Here is a 22,927-nt window from a genome sequence, read left to right as displayed (position 1 = left end):
CAGCATAGACTTAGTCACACAGTGTGTGTTTGATTAGACCTGAGAGCACTGGGTAAGTGACCACAAGAGAACCATGAAGCATCACTGCACTCTTAAACATGACATTTTTAAAGAGTTCTTGGCGGAGTTTCTTGGGACATTTGTGCTGGTGGTGAGTACTTCCACTAAATCTCAGCTAGTTATATTTAATAGAAATTAACTAAATATAATGGAGTACATGGTCAGCTTATTATAGAGTTTCCTAACAACTAAGGGGACACAGTTCTGGTCCTGTATATTCAGAGTCAGTGAAACACACCTACTTCAACAAATCATAAGTGAATTAGCAGAACGGGAATCTGTACTAGTCTCTGAGTATAGAGAACTGGTTATTTGTAGAAACTGACTGGATGAAATGTCTTCTAATATCTGTTAATATGCTAGTTTGATGGCATCCTAATAACAAAGTGCATCTTGATCAGCATTGTCCGTCATCCATGAGCATACTGGAATTTTCTGTGTCAGGTGTTTGGCTGTGGCTCTGTAGCTCAGACAGTCCTAAGCAGGAATACTCTGGGTGAGCCACTCACTATCCACCTCGGCTTCACCACCGGACTCATGATGGGTGTCTATATCGCTGGTGGGGTTTCAGGTAGATACATTACCAATTAATTATTCCTCTAATTGTTATTAGAGTTCTGTCTATAAATTTAAAGAGGCACCTTAAGTACTTTGAGGTTCTAATATCACAGAGTGGACCTTGATGAATATTAGGCAATAGCATTAGTGTGTGTGTATGTGTGTGTGTGTGTGTGTGTGAGCTGGCCGTTGTGGGTATCTATTTGATGTGCACACTCCTGAAATTGCTTATAAATATTAATAATAAATCAATATAAATTAAATACACAGTGTGTATAAACAACCTAGCTTAAATGCTTCAGTATTGTAGCATTGACCTTGTTTATCTATCTATCTATCTATCTATCTATCTATCTATCTATCTATCTATATCCTTCTGTTAATTTCTATTAAAAACGTTAAGTGCTGTATGATTGTATTATAATGAATACACAACTATATGCTATGATTCTTATCTTCTTATGTACCATTTCAGTTAGGTTCTCTGAATCGAAGATTAATTCATTAGGCCTATAGCCAAACTTTGTTCTGTTTTTGTGAGGTCTCCGGGGTCACATGTGTCCTCAGGCGAATCACTCTCAACATTCTAATGGTCACATTGATCTGCACACACACACACACACACACACACACACGCTGCATGTGCAGTAGCTGTGGTGGGCTACAACAGAAACATGCAGCCTCAATAGATATCCATCCATTCCATCCATTTTTTTGTACCACTTATCCTACACAGGGTCACAGGGAGCCTGGGGCCTATCCCAGGGGACTCAGGCTCAAGGTGGGGGACACCCTGGCTGGGATGCCAACCCATCGCAGGGCACAATCACACACACACACACACACACACATTCACATACTATGGCCAATCAGCCTACAAAGCATGTTTTTGGACTGGGGGAGGAAACTAGAGTACCTGGAGGAAACCCCTGAAGCACGGGGAGAACATGCAAACCACACACACATGCAGGGCAGAGGCAGGAATTGAACCCCCAACCCTGGAGGTGTGCTAACCACTAAGCCACCGTGCGCCCCCAATAGATACATCATTCCTGAAATCCAGAAATTTTGTCACTGTCAGTGAAATGACATGGACATGAAACATAAATGCTACATCCCAAACTGTATACTTCTACGCTATATAGCAAGCCAAAATAAAATCTGTGTCCAAAATCATAATCATTAAACAGTATACACAGAATACGCATATACCGTCAACAAAACCTAGAATAGATAAAATCCCAACGTGTACACTATTCTATTCTATAATTCCAGCCAACAAGAATTTATCAGCTGAATATAAAATAATTTTGAAGTCTCAGTGGCATGTTCAGGTTTTAGACATGGGGCAAATAATTGCCACATAATGACATTACTAGATATGATTATTTTAAATGGCATAAAATATATAAGAGTAATAAACCATCACAGGTGTGTGACTTATTTCCTTATCACTAGAACATAAGTAATCGTTTTACCTTTCTTGCATTACAGTGTCTGGATATACATATTTTTATATGGTATGGATCAAAATACTGCTGCAGGGATATAACATAAAAAGTTGAAAGGTCATAGGGAAGATTAACAAAATAACTTTTGTGAATATGTGTGGAAATGTATTACTCAATCTCAGCTAACGCTTATTTTACAACCTTAAATCTAATAAGAATTGTATTACCCATAACCAAAGCAGATGTCTGTAATAATGTACGTTATTTGTATAATTATTTGGCATTTTCTATTATTGCACATCAGGGGGTCATTTGAACCCAGCTGTGTCTCTGGCCATGGTCATACTGGGTAAACTGAAGATCTGGAAATTTCCAATTTACGTCATTGCACAGCTCCTGGGAGCCTTTGCTGGAGCTGCTGGAGTGTTTGGACTGTATTATGGTGAGGGGTGTTAAAAAAACACATATACACAGAGAGCCCTTTAGCTATTTCTGCCCAAGGCAAGCATGTAGAGAAATGGACATAAATGGCATTAAAATATTTAGAATCTCTACTATAGAATCAAATCTCTACTCTATTTTTTAAAGGAGCTGGCATTAAATTACGGTATTTACCTATCCACTAATTAACAGAAGCCATTATTACAGCTTACCTGGTAGTATTTGGCTCAAAGGTACACATTTTATAGTCTCTGGTATAAAGATTATAGCTGTAATAACATACTCATTGCACAGTATGGATTATACAGGCATTGTTCCTTGATATACTGTACACTATGTATATAGTCTTAGCCTAAAAAAAACAGTAGAGCAAATCCTGCACTGTAAAACAAAAACAAAATCAGATTTACCTAGCATTTCCTATGATAAGATTACCATAGCCTAATATAAGATTATTAAACCTATTTCTAGACATTCTGTATTAATTTCAAGCTTAAAACAACCCTGTTCTATTGGCAGATACTTTTTCACATTTTAAGCATTTAATTCTAGAAAGAAGAAGAATTTAAAGCTTAGAACAACTAAAAGAATCTAAAAACAAGCTAAATAATCTAATATTTGATTTACAATAATCTCTACTAAGAGATTATTTGCCCATGTTCAAGATATTTTCACTAGATCATATTCAAGATATTTTCAGTAGACACTTACAGCACATCATGATTATACAAAATGTTACTAATTGTATTCAAACTATTTAAATGATACATGATGCATGTCCTTAGGTCTGAGTATCCTAATGTCAAAGCATAGGTGAATATTATAAATATTGGATAAAATGTGACATATGCCACAAATACTGTATTTTATAAATTGTTCAATTACAAGTCGAATAAGAAGGAATGTATTCATTGCCCGTTGTTTCCACAGATGCGTTTATGGAGTTTACTAGTGGAATTCTGTCAGTAACAGGCATTAATGCCACTGGACACATTTTTGCCTCTTACCCTGGACGACATCTCACAATACTTGGAGGGTTTGTGGATCAGGTAACTTTGCTATATATACATATGTTGTTATTAATTTATTTTTTATTAATTTATATTTTTTCAAATTATTTTTGAATAAATCAGTTTTATGGGACTAACCCTATAAATGTTGCCATAATAGCATGACTCTAAGAAAATCTAAGGAATCAAAATGTAATAAAATCAGTTTTTCTTTAATCAGCTGTAGGTCATTTAAAAAAAAAAAAAATTCTTATTATACATTTTTAAAAACCAATGCAACAATATTAAAGCAGTATGATATAAAAATATCCCAGCTTTATTAAAGGGAAGAGTGAATGGTAAATTGTGCTCAACAAAAGTACACTTTTTTAAAATAAAAAAAGAGGGTTTTTTTGTATAGTTACACATTCTTAACTTCCTAAAAGAGTTCTAGTTTGTAGTTTGTAGTTCTAGTATGAAATCATAGTTACATTCTTAAATATCAAGGGAACATTTTCAAAGCATATTTGCTCAGAGTAGATGTTGCCATTAAATGCAAGTCTAACAACAATCTAGGTGCAAATCAGATCAGTTTCACATCAGACAGTAAATGAGGCAGGCGAAATTATCAGTGTGCCCTCCTGTTGCAGGTGATTGGAACAGGTATGCTGGTGCTGTGCATCCTGGCCATAACCGATAGCAGGAATATTGGAGCTCCTAAAGGAGTGGAGCCTCTGGCCATTGGCTTGATCATCTTGGGCATCAGCGTGTCCATGGGCATGAACTGTGGATACCCACTGAACCCTGCCAGAGACCTTGGTCCCCGACTCTTCACTGCTATGGCTGGTTGGGGCGTGGAGGTGTTCAGGTAGCAGCTTGGTGTGGGATCTAATTAAACTTTTAAGGCCATCTGAGTGACAGCATGGTGCTCTAAGATCTGATCATGAGCTAACAGTTTGTATCCTGCTTTAACAACTACGTGAATTATCAACTTGTCAGTTTGGTATCATTGCACAGTATCATTGCACAGTTTCTCCGAACCACAGGTAACATTAATACATATTAATTCAGCTTTTTTTTTTTTTTTTCTATTACTGTCTTTAGGTTACGACTTTGTGTTTGGAAGTCTTTTTTTTTTTTTTGCCTTGTTTTAACATACATTAAGTTCTTGTTTTAACTTGTATAAGTATTTTATTTAAAGTGTGTGATGTAGCACTGAAGGGCTTACTACTCTGCAATATGCATAATGATAATAAAGTTGACTTTGACTTTATCTTTAACCAACCCTCAACCAAGAACACCTACACTATGCAGTGGCCTTGTTTAACCCACACTTATTTATGAGTTGTATAAGCAAAATGACATACTTCATGCCTTCATCTATTCTCCTCTCCAGCACTGCAGATCACTGGTGGTGGATCCCGGTGTTCGGGCCTTTGATAGGAGGCATCACCGGAGCTGTAGTGTACTTCCTCTTGATTGAGCTGCACCACTCCGACCCATCAGAGAAATCCCAGCAAAAAACTGAGGAAGAGGAGGATGAAGAAGAGGATGAGGACAGCAGCCTGAGGGACAAATATGAAATGATAACTATGGGCTAAACAGATAATCATTGACTATGAATGAATCAAAAATGCTTACAAATTAAGAAGAATCGTATTCATGTGCTCCAGCTGGCCCAGTATAGACTCTCGACTCTCACTTTAGCTCTCAGGCTTTCATTTGTTTGTTGTCAGGAAGTGGTGCAGGATTAAAGTGAGTAGCCTACTATTTAACGGATTATATCTTTGTACATCTTTACATGAATCCTGCTGCTTTTTTTCTGCTTCTACATTTGTTATGAGCTCAAGCTCTCACGAGAATAAAAAAAAAAAAAACTCCTTTACGGTATAATATCATTCCCAAGTAAACTGAAAAAAAAAAGATGACAAAAACGTATTTTTCCAGACCAAAAATGTATTAAACCTAGACAGATAAGGTCATTGTAGTGGAAGTATTAGGTGGTTTACTTATTATTTCTACTTTTTCATAGTTTACGGATTTCAGTTTTTTTTTTAAGTTTTGTCTTTTCAAATGAATATAGAGTAGTTCGTAGTAGCTTAGCCATTAAAAGTTAATAAAAATAGGAAATATCTTATTTGATTGTAGTATAAAATGCTGCATAGTGACAAAAAAAATTGTCAAAGTGATCCCTGTTTCTGTTTATTACATGCCCTTAATCAGCATTGCCACTCAATTATAGAAATTTTGTAATAAAGCTCCTTCTGTTCAATTATGTATTTAATCTGGTGTGTTTTTCCTGGTAAAAACATCAAATATTTTCCAAAGGTACAAAACACTTCTTACTTGTTCATTATTGCACTCATAAATCACACTCATAAGCTATTCAGTCAAACATAAATTCTCCGATCTTCCTTTACTGCTCATATTAGCACTGGAGCAGTACTTCTAATCTATTTTCCATGTGGTTACACATGAATTGCACTACAAATTTAAACACTTATTGTTGATTGGTTGGTTAATTGATTAAAAGAATACTTGTATTTACATCTGAATTTCATAATTTCCCTGTACCCGTGTATATATAGTACTGTATATAGTATATACTACTGTGCAAAAGTCTTAGACACATGCAAAGAAATGCTGTAGAGCAAAGATGCCTTCAAAAATAATGAAATTAAATGTTTCTACATTAAAAAGTACTATAAAGAGCAGTAAACAGTAATAAATGAAACAAAGTCAATATTTTGAGTGACGATCCTTCGCTTTTTTAAAATAGTAAAAAAATAGTAGTCTCAGTTACAGTGTGTGCAGTTTTATAAGGAAATGAGCTGTAAGTTACTGAGCATCTTGCAGAAGCAGCCACAGTTCTTCTGGAGACTTTGACTGTTGCACTTGCTTCTTATTTTTGCAGCAAAACCCAGCAGCCTTCATTATGTTTTTTGGTCTGAAAGTGTCTCTTATGTAATCTGCTGCTTTCTTTACTGACATACAAACATTTTTCTGTAACATTTAATTTTGTACTGGAAAACTAATGTTTGGAAATCATTATTGAAATGTACTGAATCAATAATGTAGAAGTCATAAAATAAAAATCTATAACAAAGTTTGTACCAAAAAAATACACAGTACTGTATATACACCTGTAGATGTGTATGTGTATGCACAATGCATACAGTAATTCAGATTCAGGTCAAGAGCTTCAGTTAATGTTCACATCAAATATAAGAAATGTGATTTCAGTGACTTTGACTCTGGCATGGTTTTTTGCTGTCAGATAGACTGATTTAAGTACTTCAGAATCTGCTTATCCATCCATCCATCCATTCTCTGTACTGCTTATCCTACACAGGGTCATGGGGAGTCTAGAGCCTATCCCAGGGGACTCAGGTGCTAGCCCATTGCAGTGCACAATCACACACACACACACTCACTTACACCCTACAGACAATTTTGGAAGAAAGGAAACTGAAGTACCTAGAGGAAACCCCCAAAGCACGGGAAGAACATGCAAGAACCCCTAACCCTGGAGGTGCGAGGCAACAGTGCTAACCACTAAGCCTCTGTGCCCCCCAGAATCTGTTGATCTCCTGGGATTTTTACACATAACACTCACTAGAGTTTACACAAAATAGCACAAAAAACAAAGAACACCCACTGACCGGTAGCTCTGTAGACAGAAAAGCCTTGTTAATAAGAGAGTTCAGAGGAGAATTGACAAACTATTTTGAGTTCACAATAAGGCTACAGTAACTCAAATTAGCAATCTTTACAACCAAGGTGTGCAGAAAAGCATCACAGAATGTGCAACACATCAAACCTTGAGGAGAATGGGCTACAACAGCAGAAGACCACATCAGGAAAGTTGGATAACTGCATGATTGAGCAAGTGTATAGGTGTTTCTAATAAAGTGACTGGTGAGTGTATGTTTGCAAAACTGAAATAATATGTATTAATTACTGTTACCAGTGTACTAATGTGGGTCCAATGGTGCATGTCCACATTCTCTCATTCTTTATTAGATTATTAGAGTGAAGCAGGTGTAATTTACAATTTCTGGTAGTCACATTTTTCACATTTATTGATGAAATTCAACAACTTCCTTTAGATTTTCCTTGTAAGGAAAATTAGAGTTTTAAGTCAGTAGGTCCTCAGATGTTTTCTTGGTGCAGGGAACCATGTTTAAATTCATGTCCATGGTAATCGCACATACACTTCAGAGTTGGATAGAGATTAAGGTGGAAAATCCAGTGCATTATCTGAGTGTGTTTTCTCTTATCAGTAAAGCTGCTGTCTGATTTGAGACCACATTACAGATGATGTTGATCCTGGCAGAAGTCTCCTTGACTGATATGAGATAACATTCATGAAAGACAGCGTGAATGTAGAGACGACTAGAACGCAGTTCTCCAGAACATGGAAGATGTTCCCTTGGCTCAGCAGACCTAAATTTCCACATACAGGCTGGTCAGCTCTTTGTTCAGAAAAGATTAAAGCACAATGGGAAATAAAAACATAAAAAAAAGAGACAAAGTAGTAATGCTCTGTCATCTTTTATTACTCTTATAACACAATCAAAGATTAAATCTTTTTAAAGAATTACACCTCATACATTTTATCCATTTATAGTTACATTTATTGTTGTGGAACACCTTCAAAACAATTTCAGTTATAACAGATATGAACAGTTGTTCTCTCACCAGCATCTCTTTCTTCTCTCTCTAAAAGTTAATTAGACAGTAAACACAGTTTGGTATTTTACTGAAAAACCATAAAAAGCAAAGTGCTCTGTCCTGAAGACTCTCTTGTGTACTGTTTCAAATGTTGACACTGGAGACTCCTTCCATCTCCTTACAGAAAACGTCACCATATCAACGACTACAGGTTTTTCTTTGGTAAATAACAACACGGATTTAATCTGTTTATTATTAGATTTAGATTATGTAGAGCATCCACCATACAAGTCCTTGTGAATGAGCTGTAGTTATAGAAACGCTAATAATATAATAGAATAAGCATATTAATATAAACCTGTGAATTGCCTGGCAGCCAGCTCTATTGTCAGAGCCATTATGTTATGGAAAATTATTCAACACCTTCTGACTAATCAGAATCAAGAATTCAACAGCGCTGTTGTATAAAAGGCTATATGGCTTTGTAAAGTCACACGGAGCTCAGAATAAGATTGGTGTAATACAAAAGACATCAGTGAGACTCACATTGTTATTATTCAAATGTGTGTTGAGTAATATGGGACTAGCTAATAACAGTGAATTAGCAACTGACTCAAAGCAAACAACAGCAGCCAGAGAGAGGATTGAGCTAACATGGTTTACAATCAGGTGTGTGGGTGCACAATTTGCCTTAGATCAGTGGATTTTAGAGTTCAGCTGATGCTTCAGGGGCTCAGAGTCGGTGTATGCACAAGGGGTGGAAATGGCGGACCATATGAAATAAAAATGTTCTAGTTCAATTGACATAGCTAAGGGAAAATATTCCATATTCCAAATTTTTTCACTCACAGATTCCCTTTTAGACTTGTGTGTGTCACAAAATACCACAATGTGTACCATGAACTGTTTGCTGTCTCGTGCTAGCGCTCATTAAATTCTGGCAGACTGTGTAAATTCCAAAGTGTTTGTTTTTTGGTTTAATTGAATCTCATTTTCTCAGCCCACAGAGGTTAAAAAAAAAGAAAGAAAACTTCAAAGATTTTTCAAAGTGTTTTTTTTTTTTTTAGCTCTTTTCAAGGTTTTATTAGGATAAATGTAAAAGCTGGCACTGAATGATGGATAAACCTTTCCAGGTTTGTAGTGCAGCTGTTAATATCAATCCAAAGCAGACAGCAGTTGTCTGTCTCTCCTTATTTTTCTCCTTCGATACAGAGATGGTTTTTCCTCCTCATGGTTTTTCCTCCCAGCTACAAAAATCCAGCCAATCAGAGAAGGTAATCACGTTTGCTTCTGCCTTAGCCTTTCCACACCACACCTCCCCACCTCTATTTGTCGGTCTCCTCTTTCTTTCTCGGCAATAGACATAACTTCCTTCTCTGAATTCACTAGTCAAGACAGGTCTGTGGATGTTTGTACATCTCCCAGTTTTTGGGAATGACGTTGACATTGGAGTTACTGGAGCAATGATGAAGACTGTAACTAAAATCTTCTCATTTTTCCTCCTAATCCATATTGAGGCAGCAAAAGCCAAAGAAAATACTACAGGTATGTGTATATTTAGCTTTCTTTCACAGACCAGTTATTTTATAGCTATATTATAGTGTAGGGATACGAGCAGATGTTCCTCACTACAAAAAGAAATTGAAAGGGCTAAACACAAGTACGAGGCCTTTTATGTCAAGTTGCCTGTTTCTCTTTAATTACACGCTGCACGCTAAGGTTTTTGAACATATACTGTGGAAAAATCAAAAGGTTGTAGCACAGAGGAAATTACATGTGGTAAACAGACTGATTGAAGGTTCTGAAAATGTTATATTTGGCTCTAATTTTAGATCATGTTGGGGGACTTGAGATGGAAAATGAAGTGAAGGCGCCACTGGTGGTGAAGTCGACTTTTCACATGCATTTACAAGGCAGTCTCTTTGAAGAGACCTGTGCTATCAAACCATTTCAATCAGACACTCTCGACACGTGCAACTACAACACAAGCAACCCCCTGATCATCATTATTCATGGCTGGACGGTAAGGACAAGTTTGAACCTTTACTTCTCGACCAGCTGGCACTGAAACTGACACTGGTTTATGTCTTCTAGGGGAAAATGTTTATTGGAGAGTTTTCCACATTCCTTACATGTTTAGATATACGTGGGAGTAGTTTTTGCTTCTGGACAACTGCCCGTTCCAGAGATGAAAGCAATAGAAATGTGTGCTGTAGATAGAGAGGAGCAGGTATATTTAATGTTTAGAAAGACAGACAAGTACGTAATATCTACACTGTCTCATTATTCACTGTATGTGTTCCACTGACCTGTGGTGACCTTCACTCCAACTGTGTAGATGAATGGAAAAATGGAGGAATGGGTGTTCAAGCTCACCTCAGCCCTCAAGACCAGGCTAGAGCATGTGAATGTGCTGATCACTGACTGGAGACCTCTGGCTTTCCAGCCATACCCAACTGCAGCTAAGAATACCAGGCAAGTGGGATTGGATGTTGCAAATCTCCTGATGTGGCTTGAGGTAAGAAACCCTGACATTCAAAGAGTCACAATGTCATGCTACAGTCACCGAAAATTGCAAAGGTAAATAGGTTTTAAAGGATACCTCCATAGTGAAAGACCTCAGGTATGCTTAGATTGAAATATTTGTGATCAGTTGATGTCACAGGGGGACTTTCCTAGCACAGTTACAATGAGAGAAAAAATCTCAAACATACATTATATGGCCAAAAATATGTAGACACCTGACCATCACACCCATACAGTATGTGGGTCCTCCCCAAACTATTGCCACAAGTTGAAAGCACACTTGTCTAGAATTTCTTTGTATGCAGTACAATCTTTACTTCACTGGAACTAAGAGGCCCAACCTGTTCCAGCATGACAATGGCCCTGTGCACAGAGCAAGGTCCATGTTTTGCCAAGTTTGATGTAGGTTGGGTGAAATATCAGCACCTCCTGGTCTATATAATATGATAATGCAGACTTTAATCAGGATTTAAACTTAATCAAGATACAAAGCATAAAAACAAACAGACATAGCCTATTGTGTCATACATAGAGTGATTTGGTGTTACATATTCAGTGGCCTTAGAACTGTCATCTCAGTGATGTTAGTCTGTAGCATTAATCAGCCTCCTGCTGCCCACACTGAAAAAACATCACCATATGGAACATACACACACACACACACACACACACACACTTTTGCCAAAACTAATGCTTTAACATGCCTGAACCATCACAATAATAAGCAAGACTACCCTTCTCTTCTCAACAGGAGACCACCCAGCTCTCCATGGATAAGGTTCACCTGATTGGTTACAGTTTAGGAGCACATGCAGCTGGATTTGCAGGAGGCCATTTTAAAAAAGCCAAAAAACTGGGCCGCATAACAGGTAGCCTTCTTTCTTCTTAACGTACATAATTCAGAGCAGGAAAGATCTAAAGACAAGGAGTCTTTAGTTGCAGTTTTTCTTGATTGCTTAAACACATTTCTTGAAACTATGCCTCGTATTCTCAAAACAGCAAACACAAATCCATAACGTTTCACCCAATTCCCCAAACATCCTATTTTCAGGTCACAATGAAGCTCTACACCCAAAACCATTCACTCTTGCTGAAAAACCAAACTTTGCCCTCAGACATCACACACAAGCCCTCAAAACACACTCACTACAACATAGTCTTACACACTGGTGCAATAAATTCAAAACAATATTTCCGAAACTGGTAAGTTATGTTGCTTGTGGTTCCCCCCCCCCTCAAAAACCTTTTCACATGATGAACACAAAAGACACAACCAATGTATACATTGGCACATTTTTATTCATTCATGTACTACACAGTACAACACACACACAAAAAAATAAATAAAATAAATTATTCCGCCTCAGCATCCCGTCTTTGGTCTGGGTCAGGCCAGAGAATCTCGTCCACATCACAGGCTATATTGGCCCTAGCCAGGCAGCGGGGGTAAAATCCTCTTGCATGCCTGATCCACCCCTGGCACGCATCTACTGATATGTCTAGGCAGGCTTCTTCCATGGCCTGGAGGAGGTGAACACGGATATAAGGTTCTCGGTCATATACTTTCCACTGCCACGCCAAAAAAACTCCTCTATCGGGTTTAGAAAGGGAGAGTATGCAGGCAGAAAGATGTTTGAAAACCTCGGGTTATTGGTAAACCAGTCACGATCCAGAGCAGCGCGATGGAAGCTGATGTTATCCCAAACGTAGTGAGGCTGCTCTGGCTGTGCTAGTTCCCTGTGGTCCAGCTTTAATATATGCTCTCTTAGACCTTCAAGGAAAGCAAGGAGGAGCATAGTGTTATAGGGTCTTAGAATGGCATGGCGGTGGAGTACCCCTCGTTGGCTGATGGCTGCGCACATAGTGACATTCCCTCCGCGCTGACCAGGGACATTCACAATAGCCCGATGGCCAATTATGTTCCTCCCCCTTCTCCTTCTTTTGGTCAGGTTGAAACCAGCCTCATCCACAAAGATAATTTCATGGGGAACAGGTCGGCCTTCAATCTCAAAGATTCTCTGCAAAACACATGAAACACAGTAGAGTAAATCACTACCCTGAAGCACAGTTCAAGAGGGCACAAATGGCAGCATAAACTGCTATACTGTGATGGTACATAATACTTCATATGATATCAAAACTCATACCTGAACATATTCCAACCCTGTCAGAGTTTCGTTCGAAAGGGACGCAGTATGCCTGTTTCATCCGGAACCGGTGCTTTCGGAGGATGCGATCAATTGTGGAGCGGCTGATGGCATTTATCCCTCGAAAATGATGATTATCCTCAATCACTCTCCTTTGAATCTCTCGCAGGCGGATTACATTATTGTCAATGACCATGTGTACAAGCTCTTGCTCCTCCGACAAAAGCCTTAGCCTGCCTCCACCAGGTGATCGTCTCTGTGTCCTATAAAAATAGAAGCACTCATTACTGTAACTGTCACACATCCTTTTTACAGGAAAAACTGGAAACATACTGAAACTCTATCTGTATGCGAGGCAATTTGATGCATTTCTTCATTACAGTAGCATAGTGCAACAGTGTATGTGCTGTCACAGCACAGAGTACAGCACTCAAAAGTTACTGTACAGAGCAGTCTTACTGTAAGTACACCTACCTGTTTTCCTCCCTGAAGGTTCTGATGATGGAGGCGACGGTGAAGCGACTCAAATTTGGCTGCACTCGTTGCCCAGCCTCCCTCATAGTCATACCATGGACGAGGACATGGTCAACTAAAGTGGCTCGAATTTCATCCGAGACTGCTTGTCTCCTCTCCTCCTCGACCTATTCCTTCACTTCTCTGTGGGTCCATTGTTCCAAAACTCAGTGAACTCATTCGGGCCCTTTCATCTATCTATTGAAGGATCTGATTGATGTGTGTTCAATTTTGACTCTTAGTGTTTTCACCTGGGCAACTGTGTGCTAAGTGAGCTCAAGCTGTGCTGACTTGAGTGAACAGTATTGAATGCTAGTGCTTTCAAAATGACCACATGGTGTACGCAATAAGAAATTAAGGGATTTGTGTGTAGAGTTCTGCAGTGACAGCTCAACCAATCTGACTCGTGTCAAAACAGGAGAGTAGTGTTCAGAGTTTATAGAATTGGGTGTGCTTTTTGATAAATGGCGTTATGGTTTTGAAATTTTAGTTCAAAAGCCTGGTTATAGTGTTTTAGCAATCGAGAAAAACTGTAAAAGCAAGCACAAAGAAGCGTGTGGTAATCAGCGTTAGCGAGGTATCGATGAGGAACTATTATTTCCACATCTTCCAAATGTCTACAGTTTACAGACAAGACTGTAAACCACATAATGGTGTGCGATGCATGCAAAAAATGTTCTGAGTATTCTATCACCATCCTGAATATACAGATTTTCTTTTTTTCTGCATAAAATTACTTTGACCAGCCTAAATTGTCTTGAGGTTGAGAAAAAAAGGCTTCTAGTTCCAGATGTTCCTCTTTAAACATTCTCCAACACTATGGAGAACAATGGTCTTATGAAAATCGTACTCCCCCTCACTTTCCCACAATTCTGATGTGTGAAGACACTGAATAAAGAACCTGAAAAAAGACAGGAACAAAGCAAACGAAAAACACATTCCAGTCAGCTCATTTACAAGAGAGACATCAGAATTGTCTCTTTGGGAACAAAGAGTATGTGACAAAGTACACTTTAAAGTGAGAGGATGGAAAACACAAGTTACATTTGTCTTTTTTAAAGGATAGCCTGAGGCATATAAGTATGCTGACTACTTAATGGTTTCACTTTAACTAGATGTGCATGCAAGAGAGAAGATAAAATTGAGATTTTTATTAATGTAATCATGTAATGTCTTGACTGCTCAGTGAATGAAAGAAGATTCAACCAGGACATCATGTTCTCTCCAGCTATTTATATCAAAAGAAAAGAAACAAATGTCATGACTCACCTTTGCTGCAATATCACTCCCTGCATGAGTTCAGGGGAAAAAAATACACCTGTAGTCTAAAATCAAATGTTGCTTATGAAGGCATGTTCAAATACTAAAACTGGTATAACTATGACCTGATAACAGACTATAATATACAACTGACTCCTCTTGGGCAGGTCTGGATCCTGCAGGTCCCAATTTTGAGGGAGTTCCTGCTTCTGACAGGCTGTCTCCTGATGATGCCATGTTTGTAGATGCCATTCACACCTTTTCTAAGTCCAGCATTGGGTTGGCGGTGGGAATCCGGCAGCTTGTTGGACATGCCGACTTCTACCCAAACGGAGGCTACTTCCAGCCCGGCTGTCACATGACAGACATATATAACAACATTTACCAATATGGACTGGAAGGTATAGCAGATCACTGTGAAGTGTATCATACACACAGTAGTAGAGTTTGTATTGGCAGAGTGTAACAGTGTGATGTATTGTAACTGTATTATCACCTCTCAACAGGTGTACCAAAGACAATCAAATGTGCTCACCAACGAGCTGTCCACCTCTTCATTGACTCCCTGTTGAACAAGGACCAACAGATGACAGCGTACCGCTGCCGAGATAACCATGCATTTGACCAAGGCCTGTGTCTGGACTGCAAAAAGGATCGCTGTAATACTCTGGGCTACGATGTTAGAAAGGTGTACGCTGGAGGCAATGGCAAAGGCCTCTATCTGAAGACTGGTCCTCAAACACCATTTAAAGGTCAGTGTGTTAACTCAATATTATTTTTGCTCTAGATTTCTCTAAAAGTTGTGATTTTCTGCTGTTAATGATTTAGTCTTGGGTAAGGTTTGGGAACGTATTTGAATACGGTAAAGGAATGCACACAACTACTCCAGAATTTTTTAAACTATACCTTTCCTTGTCAGTGGGGTATTACCCTCAAGTGCGCATCTTTTGTACCTTTAATGTTTTCCCTGGAAAAATGCATGGAGTTTATCTTTAAAGTATTACTCTAAAAGATAATTAAAGGAACAAGAGTGGTCCTCAAGGTTCAGTTATTTAAAGGTACACTACATTCACATTACCATGTGAATGAAATGAAAGGTATGGAACAGGAGAGGGGTATAAAAGAATTTCCAAAACATTAGATATACCATGGAACATGGTGAAGACTATCATCAACAAGTGGAAAAAAGCACCACAGTGACCTCACCAAGAACAGGACATCCCTCCAAATGTTATGAAAAGACAAGACAAAAACTTACCAGGGAGGCTGCCAAGAGACCAATGGCAACATTAAAGGAGCTGCAGGAATATCTAACAAGTACTGATTACTCACTGGATGTGACAACAATCTCTCATATTCTTCACATGTCTGTGCTATGGGATAGGGTGGCTAGATGGAAGAAACATCCACAAAAAACATCCAAGCTCAACTAAATCACCCCAAACCATGTGGCAAAATGTTTTATGGTCTGATGACACAAATTCCAAAAGGTATAATAATTCCATAATTCCAAAAGGTATGTTTGACGCAAAAAACACATCACCAAAAGAACGCCATACCCACGGTGAAGCATGGTGGTGGCAGCATCATGCTTTAGGGCTGCTTTTCTTCAGCCAGAACTGGGGCTTTTTATCAAGGCAGAGGGAATCATGAATAGCTATAAATAGCAGTTGATTTTAGTGCAAAGCAGTGCAAAAGGAATTTCACCTTTCAGCATGACAATGACCCAAAGTATACATACTAATCAACAAAAGAATGGCTTAACCAAACGATAATCAATGTTTCTGCATGGTCTAGCCAGAGCCCAGACCTGAATCCAACTGAAAATCTGTGGGGTGACCTGAAGCGGGCTGTGCACAGGAGATGCCCTTACAATTTGATGGCTCTAGAATGTTTTGGGAAGAAAGAGTGGGAAAATATTGCCAAGTCAAGATGTGCCACTCTGATAGACTCTTACTCAAAAATACTGAGTGGTGTAATAAAATCAAAAGGTGCTTCGGCAAAGTATTAGTTTAGAGGTGTGCATACTTATGCAACCAGGTTATTGTAAGTATTTTATTTCTTCCCCTAAAAACGTTTGATTGTTTTTCCCTTTATTTGTACACTTTGCTATTTCACATTAAAGGTGGGAAAGGTTCTGACATGATTTATCTTAGTTTCATTTTCTTTTTTACTTCACAAAAAGGTGTGTAGACTTTTTATATCCATTGTAAAGCATACACACTAAAGGTATACAAAAGATGTACTCTTGATAGTACCACCCCAGTGACAAAAGGTAAGGTACAATTTAGTACTTCTTTTCTTAGAGTATGCTGCATCTGTGGTGCACATGTAATTACCATTCAGAATTTCAACGTTTCCCTGCACTGAGAAAAGGACACGAGAAACGTCAAAACTCACTCTTTTTTTTATGAGTCAAATGTGAAACACCTTTTTTTGCAGAATGTCTTTGAAAATAATTCAGCCTAAGTTCTCAGTAAAATAAATATAATACTTTCAATGTTTAAGTGGGGTTATTTTAATTGTCGTGTTTGAACACTGGATAAAATTGGTTAAAAACCGTTAGAGTATTCCATTAAGGTGGGTTGGTTGATGTCAGAAGTTTCTTTTTTTCCTCCATTTTTGCATTTGCGACACTTTTCTGTTTTTAATTCCCACACAGTCTATCACTACCAGATTAAAGTCCTAGTGATGAATCTGATCGAGCAGGTCAAAGCCTCTGTCTCCATTGCTCTTATCGGAAGTGAAGGAGAGAGCCAGTATATCCCTATTACTCTGTAAGTACATTTCACATTTCGGTTATAAATGTGATTTATAAGTTATAATGTAGGGTTTGGTATCTGTTGATTCAATGACTCATTTAAGGTCTTGTACGGTCATGTGTGGTATGATCTTCCAGTCAGCACAACACCTACTGTATTGCAGTATCTCGATCATCACTAGTCTTAGCTGAGTCAATACTGGAGTGCTGCAGGCAGCCTACAGCCCTGACTCCAGCTCCACAACTTATTATGTAACACAGCAAACATCAGACTCATCCACACTGACCAGAGCAGTGAGACTGGATTACAGATCACTGTCACTGATAAATACTGTGGCACATGTCAGTCCTGGCTTGCACTGGTTCGATCCAATAGAAAGGCTAGGGTAAGTCAAATAGCAACTCAGAATGCATAACACACCAAACCTTGAGGCAGATGGGATACAACAGCAGATCACCACATCAGGTTCCACTTCTGTCAGCCAAGAACAGGAATCAGACGCTACAGTGGGCACAGGCTCACCCAAACTGGTCTGACGAAATCTCAATTTCTGCTGCAACATGCAGATTTTAGGATCATAAATTGGCATCAGCAGCATGGAAAGCTGCCTTGTGTCAACATTTCAGTCTGCTGGTGGTGGTGTAATGGTGTAGGGAATGATTTTTTTGGCACACTGTGGGTCCCTTAATACCAAGCAAGTATCATTTGAATGCCACACCTGAGTATCGCTGTTGCCCACATGCATCTCTTTATAGCCACAATTTACCCACCTTATTATGAGTACTTCCAGCCTGAAAATGCGTCTCGTCACAAAGCTCAACTGATCTCAAACTGGTACCATGATAATGAGTTCAGTGTACTTCAGTGGCGTCTTGAGTCACCAGATCTGTATCCGATAGAACACCTTTGGGATGTGGTTGAAAGGCACCCTGCAGCATGAATGTGTAGCTGACGAATCTGTAGCAATTACGTGATGCAATCAAGTCAACATGGACCAGAACGCCAAGAATTGAGGCTGTTCTGAGATCAAAGGAGGGGGAGGGGGGTCATACCCAGTATTGGTACGGTGTTACTAATAATGTGGCTGGTACACTGCATATTATACAACATATACGGTATATTGAACTTTGACACTTTCGCCCAGGTCCCTGGAGCATCCTGAGAACAAGACATACTCATCTCTGGCTGCAGTGGACTCATGGCTGGGGGAGCTGAGAGCAGTGCATCTGCGCTTGGCAGGAGAGGAGGCCTGGAGCAGCTGGTGGAGAAGAGTCACAAACATCATGAGCCGCAGCGGACACTCAAACAACACAGGGCTCACTGTGGCCAAAATACGACTCAAATCCGGCGAGAGCCAAGAGAAGTGAGTGAAATGTGGTTGGAGTGTGAAAAAGGATGAATCAGAAGTAGCACCTTTCTGCCTGCCATGAAAAAGAAATATTTTATGACTAATACTCCCTCTAGTGGCACGCTGTGCTCACTGCAATGTTATATCTGCTGATTTTAAGATTTTAAGCACTGATTTGGAAAGAAAAATGTTAATACTTGAATGAATACTTGTTACTACAGAATCCATACTACACTTTTGTTCTACTTTCAGGAGATGGTTCTGTGGTCAAACAGCAGCCGTCACACACCTCAAACCCTCACAAGAACACGAGTTTGTTCATTGTCAATATGCTACCAAAAAGAAGAGGAGCAGCAGGAATCTTCAAGAGACCACACGTGGACAGGAATTTGCCAAGCCATCACATCAAATTAAAACAGAGAAATTTGAAAGAGATTAAAAAAGGTCAATGGCTAAAACGTTTGGTTTAAAAGAAATGCTTGGATGTTACGTTATCATTTCGATTGACCATTTTTATTAATGCATTTCAAGTACTCAAAATTACATCTCTTTGCACAATACGTTTTGAAATGTTAAGTAAAAATGTTCAAAGTGAACAAAAATTTAGGTACTGTATAAAACACAGTTAACATTAACAGACAGTAGTATTTTTTTTTTTGTTTGCTTCTAACTTTTGTAATCTTTCTGCCTATACCACCTACAATAATTTTGACTCAATTCAGACAATTTCAGTGCACTTTTTTTTTCTATAAAGATTCACCAAGACTACACAAAATAAAAACCAGTAAAAGAAATGTCAGATACAGGCAGATATTCCTCCTCTATCCATGTCACACCACATGAGAAACAGACAAAAAAGAAGAAAAACTATGCACTTCATTGTATTTAAATATTCTGATTGCTGCCATAAAGAAAGAGTAGTGTTCTAATATCCAAGCCTATTCTGATGAATGTAGTGGAAATTAAAGAAAAGAAAAACAAATGTTCCCAGAATCAAGAGAAAATATCACTATATGGTCACATTTAAATTTTCGAAAAAAAAAAAAAAAAAGAGGGAAAAATAGACAGACAAGTATCAAAATCTCATATTTATCTTCAAATTTAAAAGAAATGCTTCAGGAACTGTACATAGTATACAACAGTTTACAATGGTGTCCACAGAGCAGCTTTCCTGATGGCATTCAAGCTGCTCCATGACCTTTTAAGACAGAGATCTCACATCAGTGGCTCTCACAAAATGCAGCCCAGTCACGCCATGTAGCACAATTTCTGTTTAATGCATTTAAAAAGACAGAAAAGCACAATTGGGCCCCAGGTTGAGGTCTGAACCTCTGTATACCTATAAAATCCTTACAGATGAAAGCAAAAACAATGACTAAAAAAACTCAAACGATTCTGTTTGGGTGAGACTCTCATTGTGAAAGTGAGAGGTGACCTGAGGTCAAACATTGCCGTCCCCGCTATCAGTCTCTGAAACTCCTGTCACTGCCGCCCCTTTGTCCACTTTACAGCATGGCTTCAGAAACACGGTGCACCTTTATGTCGGTGCTGGGTTGGCGGAAATGTTGGTGATACACGAGGCCTTGACATCTCACCTCACCATCATGATAGCATTTCATAACTAAATCATTTAGTATATGTTATTCAGAAATGCTACTGTAAACTCTAGTTTTAAAGAGTCAAGTAGTGAAGGGAAAATGTTTGCTTAGTTAATTTAAATGGTCTTTATTTTGTTAAAAGTATAACACAAATAAACCAATTATGGCAAGGCAAACATTTCCCATGAAGAATTTAATTAGATTAAGAAAACTTACAATTTAAGTAAACTGTGCTATGAATATCAGTGTTAGCTCTAGACTTTTGAATACCGATTACATCATATCGTTAAACAATCGGATCATTAAATTTATACAGATTTAAGCAGAAATATTTCCTCCCCTAATAAGTTCAGGCAATAATTTGGAATGTTTTAATCTTTAAACTGCTTTTGTTTGTTTCTTGCTGAGTAAAGTACTGAGTATTCCTACTTATTAAATTGTAATATGAACAGTGGATTTGCTTTAATTTGACATGGTTTAAGCAAGGCTAAAGGTAAGATCAGCATGACTACTTGTAGCTGCTGGTATTTCATAAAGACACTGGCTAATCCACAGAGGCTCGACAAGTGTCTCCATTAGCAAAAGTTAATCACCTGTAAATGCAACTGTTCTTCCCAATGAATAAACTAATTATGGTCCTTACATGTAGACTGTAAACGGATAATCAAATCCTAACCACGTACCTTTCATATTAATGTACACATTTAGCTTAGCTGGACTGAGGTCTCTCCTAGAGCACTTGCAGCATGCACGTTCAAATACACGTATTCACTAGCTGTGCAGATTAATCTTCCGGATTAGGACACCAAGTGAAATCTGAGGTGACAAAAGGTGAGAAAATAGTGGAAACATGAGGATACTGTTTCTTCACACTAGAGATTTGTAGAGGATATGTGCACCGCTCCACCAAACAAACACTGGATAAGTGATTTAAAAAAAAAAAAAAAAAAAAAAAAAAGTACAGAGTCACATGGAACAATCTACTCGACTTCATGTATACCTGCTCTTATCCTCCTGCAAATGGCAAATCCCTCCATCCTCAATCATCTGTACAGTGCCTTTATTTCTGTCCAAGTCCTGAGAAATATTGATCAAAGCGACAACTTATTTCTGCTCTGAGCAGTAGAAGAAATATTTCTCACATATAATACAAATCTCTTTTCTCTATACAGTTGTAATCTGTACAACGGTGCAGTATGCATTTGCTGCATTGTGAAAATAACAGCCTTGATCTTTTGCTTGATCATAAGAATAAATAGATGCTTTCATCTCAAACCATGTTATCTGAGGGTTTGAAAGAGAATCACAACTGAAACAACAGTGGATGAATAATCTGTGCCTGGTCTCTTAAACCTTGGCACTCTTTCAATATGCCAACTGTGAAAGGGAATGAGAAAAGAGGAAAAAAAAAAAAAATATATATATATATGTATATATAACTTCAGAACGGAAAAGTCTTGATTTTGTGTGCTGTTTATGTAATTTTTTTTTTCAAGGGAATGAAGCAAAGGTTCGAGATGTTTTTCATTGTCTTCCTGTGCTGAGATTTGACAAAGAGAGACCCGAAATGTCCACGTGGTTTGAGCTCACTTCTGCTAAACGGCGCAGAGATGTTCTTCACTATGTTCGAGTGGCTCAGTATAAAGACTGGAATGAACGGAAGCATAATGGACTAGCCCAGATATCCTCTACGGAGAGCTGGACGTATTATTGTAAACGATTCCTGTTTTAGTGTATGACTTTTGACAAAGGCTGCTTTAAAAAAAACCTGCTCGTGTTGTCACATACTGCACATTTTATAGTGTGTAGCTGTTAAAATCGGTCCTCGTTGATGCAGTGAAAAACTGGGAGTGTAGTGAGGATTTCATGTGCTGGTCCAGTTGGACTCTTTGGAGTAATGCCTTGCTCTACGGCCACACGTAACAAGTCCTGATTAAACCAAACTGGAGTTGTAGAACAGCACATAGTTATGAATTTTGGAATTCTTGACAGCTGGAAATGATTTAGTGTTTTCCAGGCAAGGTGGGATTAGTATCCTCTGCATCTGGCTGTGAAGCAGTGTAGTGTAGTGACTGTAGTGACCGTTATCCCAATGTAGGCAGGCACTGGCAGGGTGTGGTAGTGGTGCTATGGGGGGCATCCGGGCTCTCAGCGTCTCATCTGGCCCATCTGATAATTCTCGCGTGGCTGGCGGTGGTGGCGTGGGGGCTGAGGCTGGCGCTGGGACGGACGCTGGTTCTGATGGCCATGTGCATGAGGGTGCTGGTTCTGGTTGTGGTGGTGATGGTGATGATGCTGATGCTGCTGCTGCTGGCTAGCATGTTGGGCTCGTCTCCTCTTTAGTGTGCCTGTGGATTAACGACACAGACAGCACGTATTATATTAAATTTCAAACTAAATAAAATGAGAGATTTGAGTGCAGATACACTCATTAAGATTTTTTTGGTGAGAAGGAAGCTTTAAGAAATTTATGGAACTTTCTGTAGACCCCTTTACCTATAAAATAATTCCACAGACCCCCTCAGAACAGATTTATTTTATGAACATAATCCAACTATTTAAATAATAAGCTCATTATTAAATTTGCACAATAATATTCT

At 38.6% G+C, this 22,927-nt stretch overlaps 3 protein-coding genes across 3 annotated transcripts in view; 2 read left to right on the top strand and 1 right to left on the bottom strand.

The window, feature by feature from the left end:
* Window positions 1-27: 27 nt before the first annotated feature.
* On the top strand, window positions 28-5,724 carry aqp9a (aquaporin 9a). The gene is made up of 6 exons (XM_034307155.2): window positions 28-151; window positions 505-631; window positions 2,374-2,511; window positions 3,441-3,559; window positions 4,150-4,367; window positions 4,896-5,724. The coding sequence occupies exons 1-6, from the start codon at window positions 74-76 to the stop codon at window positions 5,098-5,100; spliced, it is 885 nt and encodes a 294-aa protein (XP_034163046.1). The 5' UTR covers window positions 28-73; the 3' UTR covers window positions 5,101-5,724.
* Window positions 5,725-9,494: 3,770 nt separating this feature from the next.
* LOC113529776 (hepatic triacylglycerol lipase) lies at window positions 9,495-19,596 on the top strand. Its single transcript, XM_026919219.3, has 9 exons — window positions 9,495-9,718; window positions 10,006-10,196; window positions 10,512-10,691; window positions 11,451-11,568; window positions 14,787-15,020; window positions 15,126-15,371; window positions 17,282-17,396; window positions 18,526-18,744; window positions 18,982-19,596. The coding sequence occupies exons 1-9, from the start codon at window positions 9,580-9,582 to the stop codon at window positions 19,166-19,168; spliced, it is 1,629 nt and encodes a 542-aa protein (XP_026775020.2). The 5' UTR covers window positions 9,495-9,579; the 3' UTR covers window positions 19,169-19,596.
* The window catches only part of LOC113530072 (disintegrin and metalloproteinase domain-containing protein 10), an 18,285-nt gene continuing 14,584 nt past the window's right edge, over window positions 19,227-22,927 (bottom strand). Inside the window, exon 16 of the mRNA XM_026919779.3 lies at window positions 19,227-22,675. Coding sequence (XP_026775580.3) covers window positions 22,476-22,675 — 200 coding nt within the window. The 3' untranslated portion in view covers window positions 19,227-22,475. The remainder of the gene's footprint in view (window positions 22,676-22,927) is intronic.

Source organism: Pangasianodon hypophthalmus, chromosome 9, assembly GCF_027358585.1.
Source record: "Pangasianodon hypophthalmus isolate fPanHyp1 chromosome 9, fPanHyp1.pri, whole genome shotgun sequence".
Classification (NCBI taxonomy): domain Eukaryota; kingdom Metazoa; phylum Chordata; class Actinopteri; order Siluriformes; family Pangasiidae; genus Pangasianodon; species Pangasianodon hypophthalmus.
This window is presented reverse-complemented; position numbering and strand designations above follow the sequence as displayed.